The 26,633-nt window shown below is 41.4% G+C and overlaps 1 protein-coding gene and 1 long non-coding RNA gene across 7 annotated transcripts; one reads left to right on the forward strand and one right to left on the reverse strand.

Moving 5' to 3' along the window:
- Positions 1-386: 386 nt before the first annotated feature.
- On the reverse strand, positions 387-23,294 carry LOC122406415 (uncharacterized). Of its 6 annotated transcripts, none has more exons than XM_043411845.1 (11): positions 17,793-18,274; positions 16,356-16,802; positions 9,009-9,156; positions 8,311-8,524; positions 7,873-7,968; positions 7,028-7,265; positions 6,620-6,918; positions 4,380-6,350; positions 4,195-4,300; positions 2,522-3,995; positions 387-2,375 (listed from the first exon to the last, which is right to left on the reverse strand). In XM_043411845.1, exons 2-11 carry the CDS (start codon positions 16,543-16,545, stop codon positions 2,204-2,206), a joined length of 4,908 nt encoding a protein of 1,635 aa, XP_043267780.1. In that variant the 5' UTR covers positions 16,546-16,802; positions 17,793-18,274; the 3' UTR covers positions 387-2,203. The 6 variants fall into 6 exon arrangements, with proteins under 6 accessions (XP_043267780.1, XP_043267781.1, XP_043267786.1 ...); XM_043411846.1 differs by having other exon boundaries at positions 16,356-16,855; XM_043411851.1 differs by lacking the exons at positions 16,356-16,802; positions 17,793-18,274 and adding an exon at positions 23,033-23,294.
- LOC122406437 (uncharacterized) lies at positions 22,354-26,287 on the forward strand. Its single transcript, XR_006259961.1, has 2 exons — positions 22,354-22,434; positions 25,632-26,287. It is a non-coding gene; the product is annotated as an uncharacterized lncRNA (long non-coding RNA).
- The last annotated feature ends 346 nt before the right edge of the window (positions 26,288-26,633 follow it).

Raw genomic sequence — 26,633 nt, forward strand, 5'->3', positions numbered from 1 at the left:
TGACTGAACAGAATTTAGGATCGAATTCGAAATATAAATCATTCGTTATTTTCAGAAATCATTCATATTTTGTACTGAGGATATAAACTAAAGATAATGCTCAATATTTGTGACAATGATAAGAAAAATCTTTTTACAATCTCCATATTGAAAGTTGAATGTCAGATTATGAAGTTTTTTCATTCGAACGAATCCACCGTAGCTGCCAAAGTTCAATCAGTACTGAATAACGGAACAAAAAATTGCTTCTTGGACGTGAAAGAAAAGGTCTAATGGAAACAGTCCTTTCCAAGGGGAAAAAACTTGCTTTACGTCAAATGAAAAATAATGAAAATCAATCGAATATTAGGAAGGGATGTGAGTGGGAACATTTTATTCATAAAACATAAAGCATAATATGATCATTTTATTAATATCAACGTATACATAATTGTACGTTATTTCGATTACGAACGTATGAATAAACTTGATACGAGGCCAATGCTTTACTTTGTTTATTCTTCTGTATTGCAGCGAATATTACCTATTTTTTGTTGGTTTATTTTTTGTACGGTGTCCTCGAGGTATGTGGCTGAGGCACATATGAATGCAAAAAATGAATAATGTTTAGGGGAGTTGTGTTTGTTTTTTTTTTCTTTCCAAAGTAATACGTTACTATTTGAGTGAGATTATTTGGGGATTCGTACAACCATACGAGCATTCGGATTTCAATGCTGAAAGGATTAAGCAAAAATTGAAAAAAAAATTTCAACAGCGTGATTATAACGTTTTTGATAAAAAAGAATTTCTTCTCTTTTTTTCCTCATAAGCCATAGATAAGCGCACACTCGCACATTGATATTATGTACATTCTTCATTTCCTCACACGCAAAAGTCTCATCCATTTCGTCTAAGATAAATATCCGATCGACAAATTATCACTCGCGATTACGATGATAATGATTTCCATTTTCGTTCTTTTTTTTTCCTTTTTTTTTTACTTCATCAATGGAGTCAACTGTACAGACGATTAATTACAATAACGATTTTTCTTTCATTTATTTCTGTTTTATTGTTTAAAATCTATCTCATCGTATTCATATAGTAATAAACTCTAAAGAATACAAGAAGCAAGTAAAAAAACGTCGTTACTTCACGAATCACGCAAGCGTCTTTAGTAAGTTTACAAATTTTCGTCAGCATTGTTTCTTCTTCTTCGGTTTTCCTTATTTTCTTGTCTTTCTTAACATCGAAACATAAAAAAATGTTTAAACAAACGCAACAACGTTTGCGCGTACATTACCACACGAAACGAAGAGCGGGGCAAAAATAAACGAGAAAGTACAACGTTCATTCAAAGTATGAGAGTGACAACCTTTCTGCTATTATTTTTTGTTATTTCTTTCGAAACAAAACAAATTTTACTCGCACTTTTCATCAATAATAAACTTATTCGCCTATTTTCTATGATCACAGTTACATTTACGATAATAATGGTATATGAGTGTATTACTTTTTTAGCTCGTCGTTCCGATCGTTTCGTCATTGTGTCGTCACTGTATATAATATTTACATTTCGGTAAAGGGAGGGGACGAGAGTGTTTCTCTTGTTTTATAAATAGTTTTATGTTCAGATAATTAAATACAATCTGGTTTTCGAGAGTCTATCATGACTAGCCGAGTGTAACTCTTAATTGTTGTTGTTCTTTGTTTTTCCTCATCTACAACCAGCGATTTTCATATTTTTATATTTCTTTTTCCAATGAAAATACTAAATACGCCATAATACGAGATACAAACCAAGCTTTTGTTGGTTAAATAGATAAGTGGTAATTGTATGTTGCTTTTTTTGACGTTCTGTTCATCTTGTTTTTTTGTTTTTTTGTTTTTTTTTTTCGGGTATATAAACTATCGTAACTGCGTCGTTTGTGGATTTAACGACTCTAAACTTCTGCTTTGATACACTGTACAATATAGTCTTGATTTTTTCGCCATTCACTCGCTCGATAGTTCCTTTCTTCCTGTTTTTTCTTTCTTCTCTAATCTTCAAATATCATTATCGCCGATTTACGCTTACAAACGGGCCGTGAACAAAGCTCGCATTATGAAACCCAATTCACGGTATTCTCTCAGTCGATACGCAATTGAAATCTCACTTCCATACATGCTTGGATCTTGATATCGTCTCTCCTTGATTGCTGCTTGATCATAGATAAGCCGTGGGTTAGGAATGAAGCGGATGGACGCAAGATCTCGGTACAAGGCCCTTCCGATCGCCTCTTGCGCATAACAACCATTTGTTGTCGACCTCCAAAATTACCTTTAATCTCTCTCCCTCATTGAACGACAGATGACCGTTGTCGGACGGCAGTCTGTGCGTCAATGTACGAACTTCTCTGTAATTTAGACAAAATTCGACTTTGACATTGGAGCGACATTTCAGTCAAAAACTTGACTGAAAATTGATAACATCGATATTAATAGTTTGCAGCTAATATTTCGAAAAAACAATGAGCAATCTACGAATTTGTAATCAACTCACTTGACAGGTTGTTTGATAATGGCGCTAGCCCTTGAAGTAGTGGGTGCCGTTGGCCTTGGTAAAGAGGTTGAAGCAGCTCGTCGATGTGGGGAAACAAGACTTTTGTCTCTGGCGGTAACACCATGAGATTTGTATGGCAAAGAACTGGGTCGAGTTAAAATTCTGGGTGGGCCAGCAGGGTCCTGATCAACGCGACTAGTGCGTCTCGTAACGTCTTTGACAGCCTTCAAATCGGTTGTTTTCTTTTGTCCCAATTTCGTCGCAGTGGCGTTTGCAGGTTTTTTCAAAGATGGAATACCCGAAACGGGAGATTTGGTAGTTTTACCAGCAGGAGTGGAGCTACTGGAGGGTTGTTTTATGGGCGAGGTAAGTAATCTTGGAATCTTAGATTTACTGGCGCTCGTCGGAGTCTGATTAGGCGAAGAAACGTTCGGTGCATTTGTGTCTCTCGGTTCTTCTTTGTCGACCATTAATTCCCATTTTTCTTGGAGCTTCCGGAATTTAAGTTCTCGCGGTATAGAATCTTCGTCATCGTGTTGCTGTCTGACATCCGGACTCGACATTCTATTTGGTGTATTTTGTCTCGGATGACTACTACCGGGACGATTGAGAGGCGTGTGCTCAAGACTGTCGGTATAATCCTCCGAATCTTCGGAAGTTAATTTCTCAAGGCCGGGATACATTTTAGCACCGCCGGGCAAGTGGCTCCAGCGTTTTTTCACCTCGCTGTCAGTCTTCGTGTTCCTTTTATCCTCGTTATAGTAAACGCCGCACGAGCGTGGACGTATTCTCTTTGGACTTGGTGCGACGTTTGTTGTTGTTGTTGTTTCGGACGTTTCGAAATGGTGCTCTTTCGGCGAGTCAACCACTCTGAACGGCGTGGGATTGTTGGTTAATGCATGATTATTTATGTTGCCAAAACTATTGTGCAACTGACGATACTGATAAAGAAGATCGAGCTGGAATGGACAGAAGGCGAGAGGCTGAAGTATGTTGAGAAAAGCGTCAACGACTTCTCGAGCATTCGCACAACCGAGAGCGCCAACGAAAAGACTGTTGCTGTTGTAATGCTTCCGCAATATTGTTTCTCGCGTGCATAAATAAGCAAACCACGCATCCAACGCCCTTAAATTCAAGAGCCCAAACACGAAGGCGTGGAACTTCAGCATTCCCTCGGTTATCAAATCCTCTCCATTGATTTTTTGCACCAATTCGTTCAAAGTGTTTGTAAGTGGACCCTGCTGCGAGGACGCTTCTACGACTTGCCACACACTGTTCGCGATGGGCCCGAAAGTTGAATTCAATTGTGGCTTCAAACCGTCCGACATTATTGCATACAAAGCGGGGCATAAATTACTGACGCATAATTGCGCACACTCGTTTTTGTCGATGTAATCTCGCGACGTTTGAATCGGTTGCGTGTGCCAATACTTTACGAGCAGATCTACCGCTTTGTTGACTGACCACATCATTTCTGGAAGCGAAATAATAATATGAATACGTAAATAAATTAGAAGCAATGACGTGAACAACTTATTAAGAAAATGAATTTAAAATAAGAATACAAAAGACCAAAGAATTTATTCGGAGTCTGAAGTTCAGTGGATCAGCACACGTCAAGATTGACCTTAATCCGATTAATCGAAGAACGGAAAGGGAGAAGGATTACTTACTCTTCTTTTCCTCCAAGTCAATGGGCTTCGGCTCAGCATTTTTTACTGCAGAGTCGAGTGTAGCCGGACATTCCTTGGTATCGACCAATCCAGCCAAAACGTTAGCCTAGAAAAAAAAATACAATAGAGTTTCAAAGTCGATTGCTTAAGTTATTGGAAAAATAAATCAATTAAGAGAATGCAACCTTATTCGCGAGATAAGCTTTTCTCTGATGAACGGCAAAACTGACAGACTTTTTGTGCGACTCCATCATATCAGCAGCTTTACCGATATCCTTGTTCATTCGAAGTGCCAAGAATTTTCTGACGTAAGATCTGAGTTTGAGATCAGGATCTTCATCGCCGTCGCTGCTCTGCGACGAGAAGCCACTGCGTTTTAAAAATTCTTCGAGTTGTTTGACGTCGTCGCCACTAGATTCGAGAGGATCACTGTCGCTGTTCCCGAAGCTTCCGGTTTCTCTCAGTCTTTCCGCATAGCGTCTCTCCTCAACCTCATCAACGTCTTTTTCCGAGTCAACGATTCTCCCGTGTCTCAATAGTTGCAAATCATTGTTTATGTAATAAGGTTCTGGGAGGGACATTCGCTTGGATGGCTCAGGCGATTGTCGATCTTCGACCTCTTCGACTCCGCCCATTTCGAACATACTGTATCTTTTGTTCGCCGCAGCTCGATTTTTTCGCAAAATACTCTTTGGTAAGGGTGGCCTCGGCGGTACTTTGCCACAAGAAGTAACGTCAGCTGATTCGCCTTGCGGCAAAGATATCGATCGTTTGGTAAAGGTTGAATTTCCTCCGGGCCTTCCACTTGCGAGAGATCGATGTGACTTTTTGTCCTGACTGACGAGACTCGCTTCGGCCGAACTCATGCTGTCGTAACGATAGAGATAAAGGGGATTTGCTGAATTGCCGTTGACCTGAAGATTCGAGGAGGAATCGGTAAGGATCGTCGATGAGCCACGGTAGCCTGAAGAGGGTTGAGTTCCGGTGCTACTACTCGACGAAAAGTTCGACGGTATGATTTCGCTTATCGGTCGAGTACGATGACGCATCGGTGGCGATAAACAAAAGAGCGGTTTTTTCAAGTCGTCGCCTAGAGTTATGTGATGAGAGACTTCCGGAACATCGTACAACACTCTTTTATATTCCGATGGCAATAAGAAGGTAAGAGATTCCCAATCTTTTACGTGGGAAAAGCCGCGTTGACGCAGTGTGTCAATGTCGTTGCAAGAAAATGGTCTTCCACTTTTAACGATTCGTTTCCAACCGGTTTTATCTCGGTCATAAACCTGAGGCTTGAGTGCAATGTTTTCCATTCCAGCAGTCCCACCGCGATTCGCACCAGCAACGTCCTTTCGATTCAAGAAAGACAAATCAGGCAATGTGTAGTTTGGATAGACAACGTAAACGGGTTTTTTGTCCACTATGGTTTCCCGCAAATGTGGATAATCGGGTTTCCCCGGGATCGGATATATCAAAGATGTTTGCACACCGTTCTCCTCGACTTCGATGATCGCTTGGATTCCAGTTGTTTTCGAAACCGGCTGACTTTCTTTGCACCAAGTGTTGTTTGCTGAACGATTCTTTAATTGCTCCTCCGCCCGAGTTCCTTCGGAGAAATTCTTTGAATTAGAAATTCCGGATTTCAAGAGACTCTCGGAAAGTTCTTCGACCGATGGAGATTCCTCGCGGAACTCTTTGATCGATGTTATACGCTTCGAGGTATTGTCACTCGAGCTTGTCTCGTGTGAACTTTTGTAACAATCCGTTTTGACCCAATTTATCGAAAAATCGTTCTCCGGAATCTCGTTACTGTTGTTGCTATTCCCGTTGCTTCCTCCTCCTCCTCCTCCTCCTCCTCCAACGTTTATGTTATGTCGTGGTATTTGTGTATTTGTATTCGCAGTTCCACTATCGCTGTTACTCGTGGGCCAGCCACTCTCGCTCACCGAATCCGACTGGTCGAGCGTCAAGCTCATGCCTTCGGCGCTCATGCTTTTTTGCTTCATAAACAGACGTACCAGACTAAGGTTTTGTAACTTCTTGCCTGTTACAGCATGATCCACGCTACCCGAACTGTCCTCGTTTACTGAACGACTCATTGCCGAACCTGAGCTCTGAAGATTCGTCGCGTGTGCGTTGCAGTCTGCAGAATCGATCTGTACAAAGAAATAAAAGGAAATGATCGAAACGATTTACTATCTATATTTAGGCATATAAATTCTTTATGAACCATCTTTGTATAATGGAGAACATGTGAAAGTATAAAGATGGAAAAAATATTCAATTTGTTCACAGATTTTCGAATGTTGAAGGAAACTAAATTCACCAAGAATAAACGGAAAAAACAAATTGTTCCAGCTATTTTTTTAATGATGAAGAACGATCCAAAACCAAAGCGATGTTCAAGAAACAATTTCAAACTCACGGAAAAATTCAAAGGAGCGTTGATCCGTTGAAATTCTTGAGTTTTCCTGAGATCTGGGAGACTGAGGCTCCGCTTTTGAGAGCTTAGCATAAGATTCCCAGCACCAGTAAGAAAATTCGGTATAGTATTATTGTTGCCTGATGGATGTCGTGTCATGACCTTATTTGACGACGAATGTTTCAAATTACTCCAGGTCGTATAAATCTTTGAGTCGGAACAGGCCATTGATAGATCCAAAATGTTTTTCAGATCAAGTTTAGTGTAATATGCGTCTCGAGCCTCGTACATTTTTTGTTTTTCTGAAAAAGATCATTTCGTTGATTCGTAATTGAGCATATTTTTTCTCCTAAACTTAAAACATTCATAGTCGGGATAGTGTCAGTGCATAATTTCACATAGATTGATTACCTTGGCTTTCAAAGTCTTGTGAACCGTCGGAATACATGGTCATGCTACCTTCGAAAGCAATAGTGTAGTTATTTTTGTTGTTCGTTTGGCATGTGAGTAACATATCTTCGCAGTCCAGGGAGTCGACACTGTAGCTGCCTCCTGGAGGCAGGACAGGTGTCTCCTTCACAGGTGAGAATAGCAGAGACGATTTGCAAATGGATATTGTATCCGTCGTCGAACATGCTGAGTCTTCTCCCTTCGAATACATTCGTTTTTTTTCATTAGTTTTTATTCAGTAATATTGCTGTTCAGAGTGCTTTTTTGATGATTGAATACATCAAATATCAACATGCTCTGATGTAGAAAAATATTAGAAATTGATTGGCGTCGAAACAAAATACACAGTTAATAGGTTAACGATAGTTCTTGGAGTGCACATCCTTTAATCTCATGCCATTACTTTACTGGATACTCGGATTGTGTCAAAAAATCTTGGGTTTCGTAGCATTATTTCTGATTTTCATTGTGCTCAAAAAACGACAATTTTTGTGAATTTCCTGATGTTATTTTCTTTACTCCATCGATACTTAATAGTTTCACTGGAAAAAATAGCGGTGTAGAAAAATGTGACAGGAGGGTGAAAAAAACGTTCGTTTTCATTCGCTTGAAAGTTCGCATGCCTGAAATAAAATATCACAAAATGCAGCATTCTCATCCGTTTCTACAATCTCGTGTGGTGTTTCGGAATCTCGAAAGTTTTCGTCAACTTCAGTGATGTAGGATTTTTTTATTGATTTTTTTCTCATTGCAGCGTTTTTGTTTATCCACTTTTGTTTAATTTTTACGGCAGCTCATTCTCGTACCTGGCTGCTTGAATGAGGACTGATTGAGGAACCAATGTCGATCTTTTCCATGACAGAGCCAGAAATACTGGCGTAACGTTCCCTCTGATAGTTAAACTGTGTGGGATCGAGAATTGATGGTTCGATTAAGAAATATCGGGTGGTTATCTGATCGAGACTACGCGGCAGATGAAAAGCACAACTTCATTGATCAACGTAAATAGAATTTTTTTATCTTTTCAGGGTTTTTCCTCGAGTTTCTGCCTACTTGCCATTTTATACAATTTGTTAACATAAAAATCTGAGGATTGCGATCCAAAGCTGCTGAAATGTCTAACAATCGATGAATTTTTCATTGTAATGCGATAGCTCCTTTTTCTTTACTTACATTCAATTACAGTTATGTACAGGGAATGATGAAAGTAATAGTTCAAAATGAATTATAGAAAATATTTTTACCTCCGAATGCTGGACAGGGTCGGTACACATGACTGGTAGCGCAGTGAGCAGAGTATGGATGTCAGCCGTTCTAAAACTTTCCATATCGACTTCCGCCAAATTGGCGTCCAAGTTTCTCGCCAAATCATCGTAATACCCGAGGTCATCTTGGGTGTAGGAAGTCGACAGGGAAGATAGAACGCTCGGATGAACGTGAAGTCCTCCATCTCTGTAACTTTATCAGTTTTTTATTCCAATTGGGTTTATTATAAAAAAATAACGTTGAAGTGTCACTATTTTATTTCATGCGAAATAACACTGTTTGGCAAAACTGACAGCAAAACAAAAAATTTACCAATCAGACGGCATTGAAAAAAATTTGGTTTAATGAAAATACTGCTTTTCTTATCACAGTATATTGCAGTTTATACAATTGATAGACCTGATTCATTGAACTTATTGTATACGAATTTAGTAAAATTGCCAAAAACTGCTGGGAATAGAGCTTAATTTGATTTTTCACAGGATCTCAGTTGGATTAACAATCTTTTGTTTCGATACTCTGAAAATTTTCCATCGGTCGATGATCGAAGACAAAGAACATGTTTTATGCAACGCTATTTGGAAGCATAACCAATGTCATTTTGATGCAAATAAATAATTCACCGTAAGGTATCAATTTCACATGGACTTTTATAGAGAGTATTTGGTTATCTTACCCATAGTCAATGAACCATTGATACTCGGAATTATCCTGGACAAATTCGGACCCAATCAGTTCCTGCGATATGGGATCTGCAGGATTTGAATTGCAATCGGAACCGGGTGTCTGAGGATCTTCCATCACTGTGGCTCCCTTGACAGTGCCTTTAAATATTGAAAAAAAAAACACAGAAAAGTATAGTAAATCAGTGAGGGCACACGTTTTTTTTTGTCTTATCATTTTTTTGCTGAATTATTCATAGGTAAGAAGGCGACAGTTGTCTCTCCTTATTCAATAATTTATTCCGTCGTGACCTCTATACATATATTCATTGGTGATCGCTAGACTCGACTGTGTTGGTTAATAATGACAATTGATATTCTGTTACTGATTTTTCAATATCAATTATACAATCATGACACTCATTGTCAGTCAACATTAATTATTGTTTACAATATGAAGTGTTTGAAATTGATCATTCTGATAAAACCAAGTAGGATTGAATTCTGCACTATTGGAACAAATCAAAATATATTTGTGGGTTTTTTTTTTCTCAAAATTTGCATTTGTGTCAATCATGACCATGCATTTTTTTTAAATCACAAATAAGACTTCTGAATTATCGTGGCCAAAGTCTGGGTACAAATTTTGAACTGAGCCTGAGAAAAATAAGAAATTTTGTTATATGTCAACAACGCTATATCTGCAATATTGTGGAAACTATGCATTATGATAGAGAAAGGATAAAAAAAACTTTGAACCTATATCAATTTGGTAGTAAACGAATGGATGCAGGAATGAAGATTGTCGACATTTATAATCAACGATTGTTATTCCGTATAAAATCCGTAGTTTGAAAAGTGATTCATAAATTCCAATTTGTATTACGTTTGATGAATCACTAACCCAATATCCTCAACACACACCAGACCCCTAAAATTCCAACGTTTATGGAAGTATCCAAAAAATTAATGGTCGACTTTGTTCGTAATGTATTGATCGTGTCGTTGGTATTTAATATTTTCTACCATCACGTAACAATGTTCACAAAGTCAAGAGGGAAAACAAAACGACTTCGTTTACGAACGCGTGTAAATGTCCAACATTTGATGGACTTCACCTTCACGATTGGAAAAAAAGTAATTATTTCTGTCAGTCGAGTCTTTTCTTTTTATCATCGTTAAAGAACGATAACGGTCTTGCCGGAGCCGATTTATCAGTGTGTTGATCTGATATACGGATATATACACAGCATAAATATTTTCATGATCTCATGAAGAGACATTGAATCAAGCAATGATATCAAGTGGAGGATCAGTCACAGCACTTAAAGAATTACCTACATGTTAATAAAGAAAGGTGGCTATTTAGATCGAGGTATCGCCGTATAGCTATACAAAGACAAAAAATGTAGGGCGGGTTTTGAAATTACATCTCCGTAATTAGACATCTCCAAGAGCGAAGCTGTGTTCGGGCGGGTCGTTATCGTTCAAACTCCTTAGCACATTCAGAGCCTTGCGATTGACTAAAATGATTTTCTTTTCGTGAATTGTCACTTCACTATTCAGATACGCCAATACTCGATGGCCATTATTATTGTGTTTCTTCGAAAACAACACACTATCAAAGACCTACCAATTATTGACATTTCATCAGGGAAAACTTTTGTTTATCATCCAACATCGTCTTAAAACGAAGGTTCTTGAGGCACGCATAAGCGAGTTACCAACCTTTTCTTACATGGCAATCGCACGATCGATCCGTTCCGTGCTTCGTATACCCAGCAGACGAATGCAAAACATTTTCATTTTTCTACTCACTATCACTATTCAAATCCACACATTCCTTAAGATTTTCTCACGTTTTTCATGAACACCAAGAGCAAACTCCTGGGAGTTTTCTCAAGAGAATAATGGGAAGAGAATTGGAGGAGAAAATAACAAGTGAATGCTCTCGAAGCCGCGCGACGAGCGCGAGCGATCTCCCCCGCACGAGATCCCGGAATGTACTGCTGTCCGTACGTCTGTCGGTCTGTCCGACTGTGCTGTGCCATCGAGTACTAGTCAGTCGTGACGTCACGTTGCGCAATATGGCTGCCGCATCGATGCACTCACGCATGCGCAACGTCAATTTTTCGAGAAGTGGTTCGCTCTACACTATTCTGTATACAACACTATCTTTGAATTTTTCCTTTTCATTAGGAATTGTGACTAGCTTATTTCGTGATTTGGTTTTCTAAACATCCACGGGTCAATGGACGCGCACTAATATACAGAGAGATAAAATTAGCGTTTTTAAATGAAACTTCTTGATCGTTACTATTTTTGTATTTTGGTCGACGCGAACAAAAACTTTTTAACGACTGCGAGAATCATTTTTGAAAACAGGAATAATTTATATATTTTTCCAAAAAACGAATTCACGGATACGCTGCTATATACGAGCCTCCTCCTCCTCAATGTGGACTCTCTTGTGTCATGCCCTCCCCCCTCCTTCCTGAAATACGTGAGACGAATTAACTAATGTAACAATCGGGAAAGTAAGTATATATTTCATCGTTTCTCACTTTCCATCGTACATGTGTAACATGTCCATGATTGTTTTTCGTGCATTTTTGCGTAAACATTTTCGGCGGGGGCTCTAGGGATGAATTTTTGTCGTTTTTTTACGACGTTCAGGGTCACGTTTTCACTGCCCCTGAAACGTAACGAAAGAAAAGTTACTGCAATGAGGCGTCTTTGATTGTGAGATTACAGAACAAAGATCACGTCGATAATGAAAATATTATGCAGTTTTTCCATCTTTTTTTGTATATCGACGATGAATCAACGGGCATGATAACATGGCCCGAATTTATGGAGTCCGATGCTCATGTTTTTGTTCATTTTGTTATGGTAAGATGCTATGTACATTTGACCTCGGCCGGCCTAACTCTCGAGACATGGACTCTTGGAAGCTTCGAGCCCCGTGTTACCCTTTCTCCTTCTCTGTCTCTCCTACGCCCATTACGAGAACAATGTTCCCTATTTTTTTTTTTTCACAATGCTCATTTCAATTATGATCGTGGGCTTCGCTCTTGAATTCTTTGCATTTTTCCTCTGGAGGTTGTGAATACAATGGGCTCTGAGATTGACTAGAAAAACTAAGAGATTGAAGTCGACCACAAGAATCGTATTCTTTCGAAATTGTCTTTGTAAACCTCATAGAAAATCTTCGAAAAAACAGCCTTAGAGAAAATCTAACACATTATTTAGTTCAATGAATTTTCTTCATTTTATCTAAAACGAGTTCGTTTTTTTTAATGCCCCAATATTTTATAACAGAAATTTTAGCTAGAATCGAAATTACGATAAAACTCAGTTCAAAGAATCGATCCAATAAATCTCGACGAATGAAACTCGAACTTTCTAATCAATTCAACGAACAGAATTTTCTTTTATTTCGAGCAATCAGGCCAGCGCGAAGGAGCCACGGGAAGAAACACCCCGACGAAAGAACTCGGGTGATCGATCACTATTTGGATTAGAGAAAAAACGTTTTTTTGACATGTTACAAGTTGGATATTCGGTCGGGCGTAAACCCGTCAACGTTTTAATCACCATATAATATTTGTACAGACACGAGAACCGCCCACCTGAACGTACGACAGCTTTAAATCTCATGATTACTGTCGCGTTGTGACGTTGAAAAACAAAAACACCGATTTACGCAGATAACATTTACGCAGGTTAAACGTTAGCCGAAATCGTACGGAATCGTCACCGTCCATATGGCGCGTACCGAGCCTCGCGCGCCTCTACACTCTTTCGAATCTTTCTCGCTACTGTCGCCACTGGAATTTCATTCTTGTCGCCCATAGGCCTACGCACTGTTTTCATACCTGTAGCTCTTTATACCGTTCTTCGTAACAACATTATGGATGAAACAATGTGCGCATGACCAACGGCCAATAGAGATTGCTTTGTATCGAATACTAATACTGTTGGGCCTCGAATTATTATTGTAATCGAGCTCCTCCTCTTCGTACGATACACTGAGAAAGTGCTGTGCAGACTGGCATCAAATTTATTCAGAGTTCGAACGAATATATTTTTTGTTTCAACGAATTTTGAATTTCTCGTGACTTTCCATCGTTTACGAAAGTCGGCTTGAGCAATCCGAATATGTGGGTTTAGAAAAGAGGGTTATTTATAGACTTGCGATCGGAAGTCTTTTTGGAAGCGTCGCGTAGGGCGACCTTTCATAACCTCAATTTTTGCTGCGTTCACAGAAAATAGAGGATTTGATTATATTTTCACAAGGTAAGGACAAAAATACATTTTAATATCTAAAGGGAAAGAGAATAAATTACGGTAAAAATATATTTTCCGAAGGATTTATTACGTTTAAAAAAAAATGTCGCGATTATTCTTCCAGTCGAAAATCAAATAATTTTCAATATCGCGTCAAAGAAGGTTCTTTTTTTGAGATTTTTTTCTAGTTCTAAAGTTTTTGGATCATCGACAGCGACTGAAGGGTGATGAAATGCATCGTGTTTCGTACGAGCTAAAGACGTTTTAACTTTTGGCCACTGAAATTTGTTGGATTCGAGAAAATGATCGCGGACGCGTTGGCAAATGGAAAAAGAAGAAAAATGGTTCAAGTGCGAAAGCATATTTTAGAAATGGTACCAAGCCAGAAAGCCGCGGCGTCCTGGGGGTGTAATTTTAGACGCACAGCTCAACCAACGCGAGCGAGGAAAACGATAGAGCCAGCACGCGTCGAACGCGAGCTTTTCGCTCCTCGTGACGCCCCGCAAATTTCATTTATTCGCCGTGAAATTCAATCCGATAGAAACTCTCGTACCCGCACCAATTCCACGAATTGTTTGTCATTTGAGCTTCGCAATGACAAAAATTCACTCGTTTTATTCACTTTTTTCAAAATAACTTTACGAAAAATTCAGTTTTTCGCATCAATTGAAGAACGGTTCAAAGTATGCCCGTTTTTCAAGAATCTTGAAAACCTCGATTGCGTTCGTCGACGTTCGCTTTTCCCTTCGACACGAAAAATCTTCACATTTACACTTTTCATTGAAATTTCAATAATTCCGCTACCTTTCACCCTCGCATTCCCCCGAACACTAATCCTAAGAATCGAAACATTTTTTTCGTGCATTTAGCGACTTTAAGGTATTACTGGATCGACAGGCCAGCCGATAAATTGTACCTGATCGGAATTTCCGTACTTCGTGATGCAATAAAAATCTGAAAAAATTCAGCAAAATTTGAAAAGTTATGAACTACAATTATCGATAATAATATTGCCCAAAAGTTATTAATAAATTGTTTAAATAAATAATTTTTTAACAATTTTACAGTAAACCCTTGTTTTTTTTACGGATCGAATGTGCGCATTTTTCTGAATGCTCGTGATTTTTTTCAGAATATTCGTGGATTTTTGAAATTCCCTTTTTTTAGTTTTTCAAGCGGCTCCATTTGTACACTTTTGATCCAGTGACCTTGAGACTTTTCAAAACTGATGGTAAATATGTCTTCTAAAACATATCCAAAATTCAAATGAAAAAAAATTTTTTTCAAAATTTTATCAAGAAATTTCAAAGATCCCCGAAAATTCTGAAAAAATTCATGAGCATTCGGAAAAATACGCACATTTGATTAGTAAAAAAAAAAAAAAAAAAAAAAAAAAAACAATAGGTCACCGCAAAATGATTGAATAATTAATTGTTTAAACAATTTTTTATCAACTTTTGTGCAATATTATTATTGATAATTGTTGTTCATAGCTTTCCAAATGTTGTTGAATTTTTTCAGATTTTCATCGCATCACGAAGTACGGAAATTCCGATCAGATATAATTTTTGGTCGAGCCGTCCGTCCAGTTGTGCGTTAAAACTCCGCCCGAGCCCTCGGGTTTCCGCAATCTCCCGGGTTTCTGTATCGCTCGAGTTTCATAGGCGATTATTTCCACACGGCGATCTCCGCAGTCAGCGCGTTGAGTAGTTTAGCACCAGCGTTTCTGGATCGAGGAGAATTCGCGATGATGTCATAGCGAGAAATAGGCGTAAAAGGAGCGAAAGGAAGAGCGACTCCTCGCGGAGAGGAGGGCTGCGAATTCCGGAAGTGAGTGACGGCTCCGTACGTTCCGAAAGTCGAAGAATCCCAAGAGAAGAGCAATGAGAATGTAAAACGGCGAAAAATTGCGAGCGGACGGAGGGAAGCCTTTTTTCATTTTGTGGAATTTTGTGAAAATCAAAACTTGTGGAAACAATGGCAGCTCCAAGGACATTGGCCTCCGGGCGAAGGGCCAAAGGAAGCGCGAGTTTTTGTTTGCCAGGGCCGCGCGAAGGATCAAGATACGATGCAGATAGCCCTGTGCCTTTGCACGGGTGATTACTCATCGAGGGCAAACTCCATCCACCGGATGGGGGGAAACGGTGGCACTCGACATTGCGCCGTGGCAGGAGTTAAAGTTGCTAATGATCGAAGGGGGACGAGTCTATTGGCCAGTGAACCGCTGGCAAACGCGATTCTCCTGCATACGCGAATTATTTCGTGGATTGGGATTGTTGGTTGAAAAAACTGGAGCAGAAATTTTACGGAAGTGGATGCTCCGAGGTGAGCAATGCGAGTGTCAATGTTTAGCTATATTTTTGGGGACTCGTCGTCGATGCTGGACAAAGAGACGTGAACTAATCACGTTTTCGGTTTACGAGTGTTCTCGCGGAGAATATTATTTGGAAGCGTGCGTTTTAACGAGCTGCGATCTCGAGTTACCGGGGAGCAGCAAAATGCAGGCTATTAAAACGTCTCAAGTATCGTAGGACATTCGCTCGACCCTCGTTCTCGTCGCTGCTGGCTCGCTCCTCGTCCATCCCACGGCAGCTTCCCCTTTTATATTTTTAAATCGCGATCGATTACTTTTATTTATATTTTAATTCATGAACCTCTTCGCTTTGGCTCGTTCATTTTTACGAGAAGCCGCAAGTTTTCAACATTTTCGAAGCTCTTTTTGAAGCATTCGCGTGGATCAGTTGACTGAGAAAGCGCTCGATTGCTCCCCAATAATAACCGGAAACGTTGAAAACAAAGTTAATGGAAATAATGCGAGTGGCTCGATCGAAAGATCGATTATTTTCTCTCAAAAGCAATAAAATTGTCGAATCATCCCAAAGAATGAAGAAAAAAACGTCAAAAATATGAATTAGAATTGAAATTTTGCTAAATTTCATTTCCCCCGTGATTTAACAGCGAAAATGCGCTCCCTCGAGCCCGCGAACGTCGAAAAGTACCGCGGCGTTGTCCCTCGCCTAGAAAACGAGAAAAAAATAGCCACGAAAAAATCGATTCTCGTCATGTCTTACGTTTGAGGTTGATGCATTTGCATCTGTCGTTTGTATTTCTGTTGTGCTGTTTGCGATACCGTCTCTTTCGTTTGTTGCAACAAACCGGGAGAACTTGTTGTCCCGGAAACGTTGGCAAAGGCGGGCTCCCACGACCGACCGAGAACTCTGCTATCTTCATTATGACGCACAATAGAAGCACTAGCATCATTTGACAAATGTTTTACGGTGCTACCTTTTTTTACAGCATAATCGCACCTTATGCTGTCGCTGTTTTTCCTTTCTTTCCTCTTTTATATTCCTCTCGAGTATTTCATTCGAGTGTTTTTGTCCCTTTCATACGCGAGGTAATGCGCGCGGTTGCACGAGTCCAACTAAAAGTACTGCAACGACGACACTCGCCTCGACTCCACTAACGCAGTCCACCGAGCTTTTTTATATTCAGACCGCTTGATGCACCATTCGACGCTGGAATAAACATTCTGTTGGTTCACACTCGCAACTTTTACTGCGTTGATGATCTTCGATAGAGGCAAAAACAATAAAGTGATTAAAAATTCCATTGATTTGCCACGACTCTGCTATCAACGACCTTAAAACTTCGTCAAACCGGTTACTTTTTTTATCAATTACTCATGAAAATGAACTAGAACGAGGCTGATAGCGAATCGCGTGCATTATTCAATGGAATTCATATTTGCTATGATAATGAGGAGAGGCGAGCTGCTCGTACAAGCCACTCATCCGTAGGTTCATTCGAGAAGCCTCGTCGCGAATTATCTTTTGTTCGGACGGCGATACAGATATAGCTTGGGCCCCGATTCGAGCCGCAGGGAGCGAAGATGTTAAAAATCGACGAGTAAGCGCAGAATCGTGTGTTATAATACGAGGAATAAAGTCGAGTCAACAGAGATAATGGGGGAGCCTGATGCTGGAGTGCCGCGTAACGCGATGTTTAGCTGAAAGATTTTTTTTCCTTTTGAAACTCAGTAGGAAGATCCGCGCGAGAATGGAGATGAGTTTGCGTTGATTCGGGACAAAATTTATGAGAAAATCGAGTTTAGGATGATTTCTAAGGGAAATGATGGACCCGCTGTTTCGACGATTCGGAAAAGCTCATTATCGCAAGTCGACATCGGGGATTAAAGTCATTCGGAGGCAGGGGTAAAGCCGAAAATTTATTTTGGCTCGAAGGTGGCCGGCTCCGATAGGGCACCGCGACAATGGAAGTTACGTCAGGACGGGCGGCTCCGCGAGCGTTTAAATTGCAACAAGTGACGGAGCAATTGTTCGAGTTAATCGAACGGCTACTGAGATAACGATGTTTCAGCGCTCCCGTTGAGCTCGTTAGCAGAGGCAACCGGAATAGCACATACTCGCGCGCTCGGCCTCTTCCTCAATTACAGACTTCCTTTTTCCCTCTTTTTTCACTTCAATTTGCCGGGAATTAAGGCTTACGAATAATTGACGGCTTCGCCGCGGCTGTTCACTGCTGCGTTGCACGAGCGATGCGAAATGAGTTCGACCGGAGATCACATCGCTGCTGGCGAAACTTATCAACGAAAGAGACTGCGCGTCGCGCGCGATCCTTGACTCTTCCGTACACACGAAAACTCTTCACATAATTTGGTCTTCGTTAAGACTCCTCCGAACTGACACACATTAAAAGTCCATAAATCTCAAGATCTGTTTCCCCGAGCCCGCAAGAAACCGATCCAATCGACCCCCAACTTTCAGGGACTCTCAACACACCGCCGAGAAAATAACGAAAACGAGGAACGAACAGCCTCGACTCCTCCACCCAAAATGGCCTCTCCGCTCTCGCTCGTTTTTTCTCAAACCTCCCAATCGCGAATGTTAAACTCGGCGCACACAGCCCTCGAGAAGATTAAACGCGCGCGAGAGTGTGAGATGCGTATCGTGGACCACTGTCTGACTCAGACTGCTTCGCTTGCATGAGAGCAGCGCGGGAGAGCTCCTGCACACGACACTACACGACGCGAAGTTTAATCTCTATTAATAATACCCCGCCCGCTTTTGCCACGAGCCGGAATAGAGCCAAGACTCGCACAACCTCTCCCGGCTTCATTGAATCCAACCAGCATCACCATCGGCACTCGCAAATCCTTTGCTCAAACTTTCGCGCAATATTTTCGTGCCCTTTTCCCTGCTGCCATTTCGTCTTTTATCTGCGTCATGAAAGCCCACGAATATGCGAGACGGGATGCCGTCGACGGAGGCTGATTGTTTGTGAAACGAGAGATCGAAGTCGCCGGGTTGATGCGCTCGAAACTTTTCTCATTCCAAACTCATCTCGGGTTGGACAATCGTTCGATTAATTTCGACGTTTCTCACTGTAAATGTTGAGTATTTTTGGCTGCGACGACTAATAATGAGAGTTTTAGCAACTTTTGTCAAACGTCGAACTTCTCGGTGGCCCGAAATTCGTTGTTGCCAACCAGCAGAAGAGGATTCATCCGCACTCTTTCGAAAAGAAAAGTTGTCTCGTCTCGGCAGCACTCATGAGCATGATCATTTTCAATTGAGCTCGAAGTAATGCTCCTGAAAACCGTCTTCATTTTGCTGCGACACGAGCGGGTTTCTTTCGCGGAGGCAATGCCAGAGAGTTTTGTTATTCGCGGCGTTGCCGGTAGAAAGTTCAGCCGGACTGTGAGAGCAGACAAATTTTCCTTCTGGGATTTCGAGCAGGTTACGGAAGAAATGAAAATAACGCGGTTGCGGAATAGAAAAATCTCGAATTCGATGGGCCACGGACTTTCTTCGATGGCAGAAGTAAAAGTGCGGCAAAAAGTGACCTCAGAGAAGCCGACGAAGCGAAAGAGCCAACTTCCACCGCAGAGTTCAGTGGTGTGTAAGAATTTCGTAATTGCCTCGATCCCCTGTTCCCCCGAATGGAAATGGGAGTGATAGAGAGCGCGGGTTGAGAGAGCAAACGTTGTTGATGACGAGAGACATTTGCTTTCGGTATCCACAGCGCCCTCCCAACATGGTATTTCCGTCATCAAAATACGCCGGCGATCTTTCAGTAGACAGAATAAAAGAAAAAATCGTTTGCGAAGAATTTTGTGTCACGGGGAGGAAAAAAATCCTTTCGAGATTCAGAACCGTCACGAAAAAGCGCTTTTCATGTTTTTCATCGCGATAAAAAGTGCTGCAATAACACGAAGTTCGGGCAATTGGAAACGGCGAGAAATCGACGAGCAGCTTCTACGATTCGAATGCTTTCGACTCGCTCGAACCCTACGAAGTAGCAAAATCACTGTAATCGTCGCCTCCAAAAAAATCGTTTCGATTCTTCCTCAAGCGCAGGCAGACTCTTCGTCCGCAATTTCATAATTGGCTCGGATTCTTGAGATTCCTCAGCAGCAGAAACAACTCGACACACAGAGACTTCATTCTTGGGTCGAGACACTCGTCACGTGTGTTCAGGTTCGAATAGCCGGCTGTACACATCGGTGTGTACGGTGAGGACAGTCACTTCATGCAGAACTTTAGTCAGCACTCGCCCGGTTCCTACGAGAATATCAACATTTTTGGGAGGGGCCACGTGCACCGTCGTGTTCCTACCCGCTTCTATATTCGTTTTGCGCTGCGCTGTAAATCGCTCCTATCTACTCGTGGCATCCAGAAAGCACACATGTGGGAGAAATCCTTCGTTCAAAATAACAACCCTCGTGCTGCCCCCTCCCCGCTCCCGCAGTCTCTCTTTTTCCTTGTTTTTGACAGTCAAACCAGTCAGAGCCAGAAGAAATACGCAAGGAGCAGCGGAGCCTGACTGCCGAGAATGAAAATTCGTGTGCTGGCTCCCTCGATCTGTCTTTTCTCACACTGATCCATCTATTTGTATTTATATACTGCTGCCCAAAATGATTTGACTGTTAAGCCCAAGGGGCGATTCCGAGAGAAATTTCCAAAGAAAAACGTAAACAGGCTAAAAATTAGACAGCGGTTCGGAGGGGGAGGCTCATTGCGAAATTTCGTAACGAGGATTTCGAACTTTTCGTATACTCAACGCCTTTTCATTGAAGCTGTTTTCCAAAGATCGAAACTTGGCAGCCAACGAAGCATGCGAAGTTTACCGATGAAGACAAACTTGAGAGCTTGAGAGAAATGGCGAAAACAAATAATTAAACTCGCTGAATTTGGGCGATTCGATATGTAACGACGCTGCGCGTGTAGTTGAGTTCGTCGGCAGGGTCAAACTCCCTGGTTGGATTTACGGGCCCGAGGAGCCTCGAGCGTTCCGAATGCCCGCATATCGCTTTCAGAAACGACGAATCCCAAGTGGAATTAGTGTCTGCAGGCGAGCGATTCTCGACCGGGTATTTCTCGAGAGAAGAGAGCCAATAACAAACGCGCCGATAAGATTCCGCGTGTCTCTGATCTGACGTGGCTCATCAAAGAATTCCTTTCTTCTGGGTTTTCCAGTTTGAGATAACGCGCTATTCGATCTCGTAGTTGCAACGATAATCGAAAGGCTTTCTCGGAAGCGCAGTCGATACAAGTCCACTATTTTCTCTGGTGATCCAGCACGGTTTATAAATAATTCAAAGGTTTTCTCGTTGAATCGTGCGGACGAAAACGTCGTGGGAGAAGTTGTGACTCACGACGGAGAAAAGGGTGCGCTTTGAACTTGTCCAGAAGTGGTAAGCCCGTTCCGGGGCGCTAAGACCAATCCTCGTGGTTTGTTGTGTCAAGCTGCACTCCGAGGGCGAAGAGGATAGAGCTGCTCGCAGTTCCATTTTTGGATTGTGGGACAATATGAGCCTTCCCGCGGTGAACTGCTTAAAGAGATTTATCGACTTTCCTCTCCGCTGGCAACGCTCTCGGCACTCGTTCCAAAACAGAGTCTGTATCGTCTCACGAGAATTTATTAGCTTTGAGTGTAACGAATTATCGAAAAGGAAAAGTTGCCGAGCGAGAACGTCCGACATGCGCACTTTCTTTCGATTCGCATTACGAATTTTGAGCACTCGAGTTAAATGGCTTCGAGCGAAATCTACCGACGAAAATGCTATTTTCAGGTGCCTCGCGCGCGCTTCTGATAAATTCATTGAAAATTACGAGTTACGGAGTTTTAAGACGGCGTAACAATTGCGCTGGTTTTCGATCCGCGAATCTCGAACCGCGACTCTTTGACCTTCGCCGATGAAAATCGAGCGTCGCATATAAAAGTGACGAGATTTTTATGAGCAATCGATACTCGAACGATTCGAGGATTTTCCTCTCTCTGTCTAGAAAAATTTTGTGCTCTTGGCATGAAATGAATCCACCCGCTCTTACGAGACTGCCTCGAGAGAGTATCGAATGCCGGTTGGATCAATTCCAATACCTGTTTGGCAAAGTGCATTTTATGACTGGCAATGGAGACTCTTGGAACTAAAAAAATTACAGGCGAGCTGAAAAATCACAACATTGTGTCAAGTGACTCAATTGCGGGGCGAAGCATCAAAGGGAATTCGGCTCAGCTTTTTTCTATCGGCCTCCATTCCGTCGATTGACTTGTCGAAAAAATGTTCCAACGGGGATCATAAAGTGCTGGTTCAAAGTCCAATTGAATTTTTCTTCTCGTTCCTTTCTTTCTCGTTCCAGAAGCCGAATTCCGATTGAAATTGTCATTCTGGAGAAAATTATTGCCAAAAACGGCGGTTTCGACTCACCCAACTTTTCGTTTTAACAACGAATTTTCCCAATGTCACGATCAACGACCCGACCATTCGGATGAAAATGAAGTTTCATCGAGAAAAAATGGTTTTTGGAAGAAAAAAAACATTTTTTTCTTCCATTGCCTCTCGAAACAAACAATTTGATGATTTCGGGGCCGTTTTGGAGAGGCTAAAAGCTGGAAGATATATTGACAAATCGATAGGACAGGACGAGGCTGAGCAGCGAATCGGACGGTTGGCGAGAGAGCGAAGGCAATTATGATTGTGACATGTGACAAGGACACGTTGTTAATTGGATATGCAGAGGCGGATACAATTGTCAGCCGTGGCTGGTTCTCTCTTTGGTTAGGCGAGCTGATCTCGCTGCGCTCGCTGCTTTTGTGAGCACGAACGCGCAGTATTATATTATTATCGTAAGTTTTCCATACTTTTTTTTCTTTCAAATGAGTTCTCTATGCGATCAATCTCCTCCTCGCAGCAGCCTCCGCGTTTCCGGCCCGGGTGTGCATGAAATATTTGTCCTCGTGATTCAGCTGACAAATAAGTTTCTCAAGAGATATTACTCGTGACGCGACTGGAGTGAAAACAAGAGCTGAAATTTGGGGCTCGGGTCATTGACCGCGAAGTTGACTTTTTTCCTACAGTTTTCATATTTTTTCTCGCAAGTCTCTCAACGATTCGCCCTCATATAAGTGAGCCCTGTGATTCCGGGTGATGAAAATTTTCAAAAAATCAAAATTTAGATACAAATTCTGCTGAACAGGCTCAGCCGAAGCCAGCTCAATGAAAAAGAACGTTACTACAAAGTGTTCCCAGCCATCGAGGCGATCCAACGTTCTCGACGAAATTGACGGTTCGTTCGAGTGAACTCGAAAGTACAGAGGTTCGGTATTCGAGTCACGTCGATCGTGAGTGGAATCCGAGATCACAGAATTCCAAAAGGACCGAAGCTCCGACCGATGAGGATCGAAGAGCGTGAATTTTCTTACGAACTTTTGGGGTTTTACTCACGTTCATGTTAAAGAGCCTGGCGGCGGTCAATCCATACGAAAATAGTGCGCACTCGAACTGCACAGAATTCACATTAGTCCCGAGCGGTCTTTAAGAGCCTCGTCGAAGAGCCTCCCACGATCAACCTTTACTCGTCGATCACAAACGATCGTTTTTTTTCACCAGAGAATTATCTTCGTAACCGCGATTAATAAAAGGGCGCTTCCGGTGTCAAAGGGTAGACGTTTTACAGAAATTGTATTTCTGGATTCGAAGCGAAGGCGACTGAGTCACGCGATAGGACGGTGTGCCCCTCCCTGAGCTCGTAACAACCCCTGTCCAAGCGCTTCCCGCGCATGCCCCGATCCGGACGGTGCGCGGCTCGCCAACCATTTTCCCGATAAACGGAGGGATGATTCTCTCGCTTCGTGCCCTACGAGTTTCGCCTTCAAAGTGCTATTCCCACACGACCAACACTTGCTTCGCGATGTATGGGGTTGTTACTTCCTCTGGGCACGTGTACGAGCCCACATTTCGCAAAACTTCCAAGCCATGGCTCCGTTTGAAGGGAATAGGACGCTCCAGAGCCCTGCACCGATTCTTTTATCTTTCTCATCCCCCATGCCCTCGGCACGAATAAAAATCTTTTATGTACGCACGAGTAAATTCCGCTGAGAAGGAAGTCTCGTTAAAAGAATATTTCGTTGCGTCGACAAAATATCATTTGGTTGGACTCGTGCAATAAAACTTAAATATTTCGATGAAATTTTCGTTTCAGTCTCCGTTACGAAGACCTCCAATTGTTTTTAGTCAAAAAACGAATTTGCAGAATCTTAAAGTGTCTTGTGCGGGGGCTTTCAAAAATTTGGAGTGTCCGTTTTTCATTTTTTTCCATTTTCTTCGTTTCATGCGGTCCAGATAAAAGTAAACGGTCGAAATACTGTGAAGAAGATAAACCCAAATACTCGGGAGAGCCAAAACTCGTTGCTATCGTTTTTTTCGTATTTGCGGAAAAGGTGTTGTTAAAAGCTCCGGCATTTATGGGCTCAACTGTTTTTCCATGTAAGACGAGAACTTGAGAAAACTAATGAGTTTGCAACGGCGATGTTTCATGACGTTACAAATTTTTAATCGTCTGGCACCGATCCAGGCTTCGCGTTCCACTTCCGAATCCACCAACAGTCATTAGGAAAATTAATTCGAATATTATTGCAGATTAAAATTCTTGGGCAGGGAATAGAAAGATGAATTCAGTGGGGATTGAAATCTCATGAAAAATCGATGAAGGGACGAGTTCTTAATGCACCCTTCAAGTCCGCCCTACGCAGAGAGAACTTGGCAAGAAAGAAAGTACAAAAGAAAGGCGAAAAAGCTTCGTCCTGTTCTACCCTATTTAAGGTCCATTCACGTATCAGTCGGCAAAAAAGTTTCCTGACGTCTCTTTTTTTTCACCCTCTCGAAGGAGCCTCGTTCAAGGGGATGTTACACTAGAGTTTGGAGATTTTTTTGTTCCCCGCGGTCCCTGTATCTGTAAACTCCGCAGAGTTCAAACTCTCCGATTGATCGTGCTTGACATATTTTTATTCGCTTCAAAGCCACTCGGGGATTCGCCTGTAGAATATGGCAAGCTCTCAGCGATTGGTTTTTTCTCACATCCCTCGTGCGCATATATTCGTAGAGGGTAGCATTTGGGCTTTAGTTTCATCGTGAGAAGCCAAGCGAGAAGCTCGTATTGATTTTTCACCGATGCGATACGAAGGTCTCCGAGGGTCATTTGCTCTTGAAGTTTTCACGTACGCGAATATCTCCGTATCCCCACAGTTTTTACTTCTCAAAAGCTCCTCCTTTCCACCAGCTCCGACCGGAAGCGTTTACGCTCTGCTGATTTGGACAAGCAGATTACAAGCGATCTCGCATGTGATCGACTCATTTTCAAATTCTGTTCTCTTACCAGAAGCACTGCTCCAGGTGAGAACTCCAAGACCCACTGACCAATTTTCAGCTTATGTTCGACGAGAAAATTCTCAGGACAGTCCTCCAGGATCAATTTTATTCTGGTTAATATGAAATGTAATGCAGCACAGGATTCTCCCATGGAGAATTGTAACTGAATAACCAAAAATTCTTTCCTCCGAATGAAAAACAAAAAAAAACGAATTTGATGGGATTTCAATGGTTCTTGGAATTGCATCTCCCTCGAAACAGGATCTAGACTTTTTGTTACTTTTTATCGTCAAAAGAATTGACGTTGAGACCTGAAATGGAACTTATTTTTGTTGGTTTAAAGACCTTTGAACTGGTCAATGTTTTCATCAAATATTCTGCAAAAAAATCATTCAAAGAATTTCATCTGGCTCGAGGTAATTTTTATGGATAAAAAAACGTACGAAAATTCATCTGGAATAAGTGGGAATCGTGGGGCCTCGGAGGGGCCGGTTATAAAATAATTCATAGATCTGGAAAAGTTTTGTGAAAATATTATTTGGCTGCACTTCTCGGGGCGTTCACTGGAGCTGTTCTAGTTGGCAACTAGACGTGAGAGAGAGAAAGAGCGAGTGGAGAATGAGAGTGAGCAGGAGAGCTGAGCTCCGGTTCGTTTATATTGATTTTCCTGTTGCAGTTTCTCCGTAGCCGAACACGCTGAGAAATTGAATTTGCCTCAGAGCCGTGAATTAGCGTTGGGATGCATATAGCGGAGCTTAAAGCTCGAATGCAAAAATCCTTCGTAACCTTATTTCTGGTCTGTTCTGCTGCATTGTGTCAGGGCTCGTTTCGGGGACGTTAAAATCGTTAAATGCTCCATCGAACCAATTCGAGAGGAGACACTTCCGGACGGATCGTCCTCGCTCCTGTAATGTTGAACTTGAAAAAAATGAAATGAAAGATAAGCACATTTTTTCATTCGTACCTGAACCACAATTTTTATTGCTTCCTTAATATTCACACGTTCACTGAATCCCATACATTCGTGATAAAAATAAATACTTTTATAAAAATATAAATCTTGGTTCGACGTGAATTTTTATCGAGAAAAATTCTCGTCCCAGTTTGCCATTCGTTCTCTTCCCTATTCGTTATTTCCCCCACGATTATCAGCGAGTAACAGAACGATATTTACAAGTAGACATAAATCTCCGTGTTACTTTGGAGCGTAGGAAAAAACTGGTAAATTCTTAGTAGAGAAAATAGTGAGGAATTTAAACGATTGAACATTTTTAGTTTATGCGAATGTTCGGGGAGTTGTATGAACTCGCGAAAAATGAACAATTTTCTAAATACGAAGTACGAAATGAAAATAGAACGTGACGAAAAATTTTATCGAAGTTGACCTCCGATTTTCGCTCCTCCGCCGCCCTCGACTTAGTCTAATTGTCTTTTTCCAATCGATTGAAGCAACAGTTTGATGAATTCGTTAAAGAACCTCCAAAAACAATTATTTCTCTACGATTCATGAAAATTATTCACAATATTTTTACCAAAGTGATTGAGAGGAGCGAGGATGGATTCTTTTTTTCATGTTACGAGCAAAGAATATTCCAAATCATTAAATACAAAAACAAATATTACTTGCATTAAATATTTGTTCGTCTCCTCTTTGACAGACTTGAGATTTAATTTACAT

Source organism: Venturia canescens, chromosome 2, assembly GCF_019457755.1.
Source record: "Venturia canescens isolate UGA chromosome 2, ASM1945775v1, whole genome shotgun sequence".
Classification (NCBI taxonomy): domain Eukaryota; kingdom Metazoa; phylum Arthropoda; class Insecta; order Hymenoptera; family Ichneumonidae; genus Venturia; species Venturia canescens.

Coding starts and splice junctions, on each gene's coding strand:
- LOC122406415 (XM_043411845.1), bottom strand. CDS start 16,545: ATGATGCTAGTGCTTCTATTGTGCGTCATAATGAAGATAGCAGAGTTC. Junction 4,301..4,379: donor AAGCTTATCTCGCGAATAAG/GTTGCATTCTCT, acceptor TTTTTTTTCTAG/GCTAACGTTTTGGCTGGATT. Junction 3,996..4,194: donor TGACTTGGAGGAAAAGAAGA/GTAAGTAATCCT, acceptor TTTCGCTTCCAG/AAATGATGTGGTCAGTCAAC.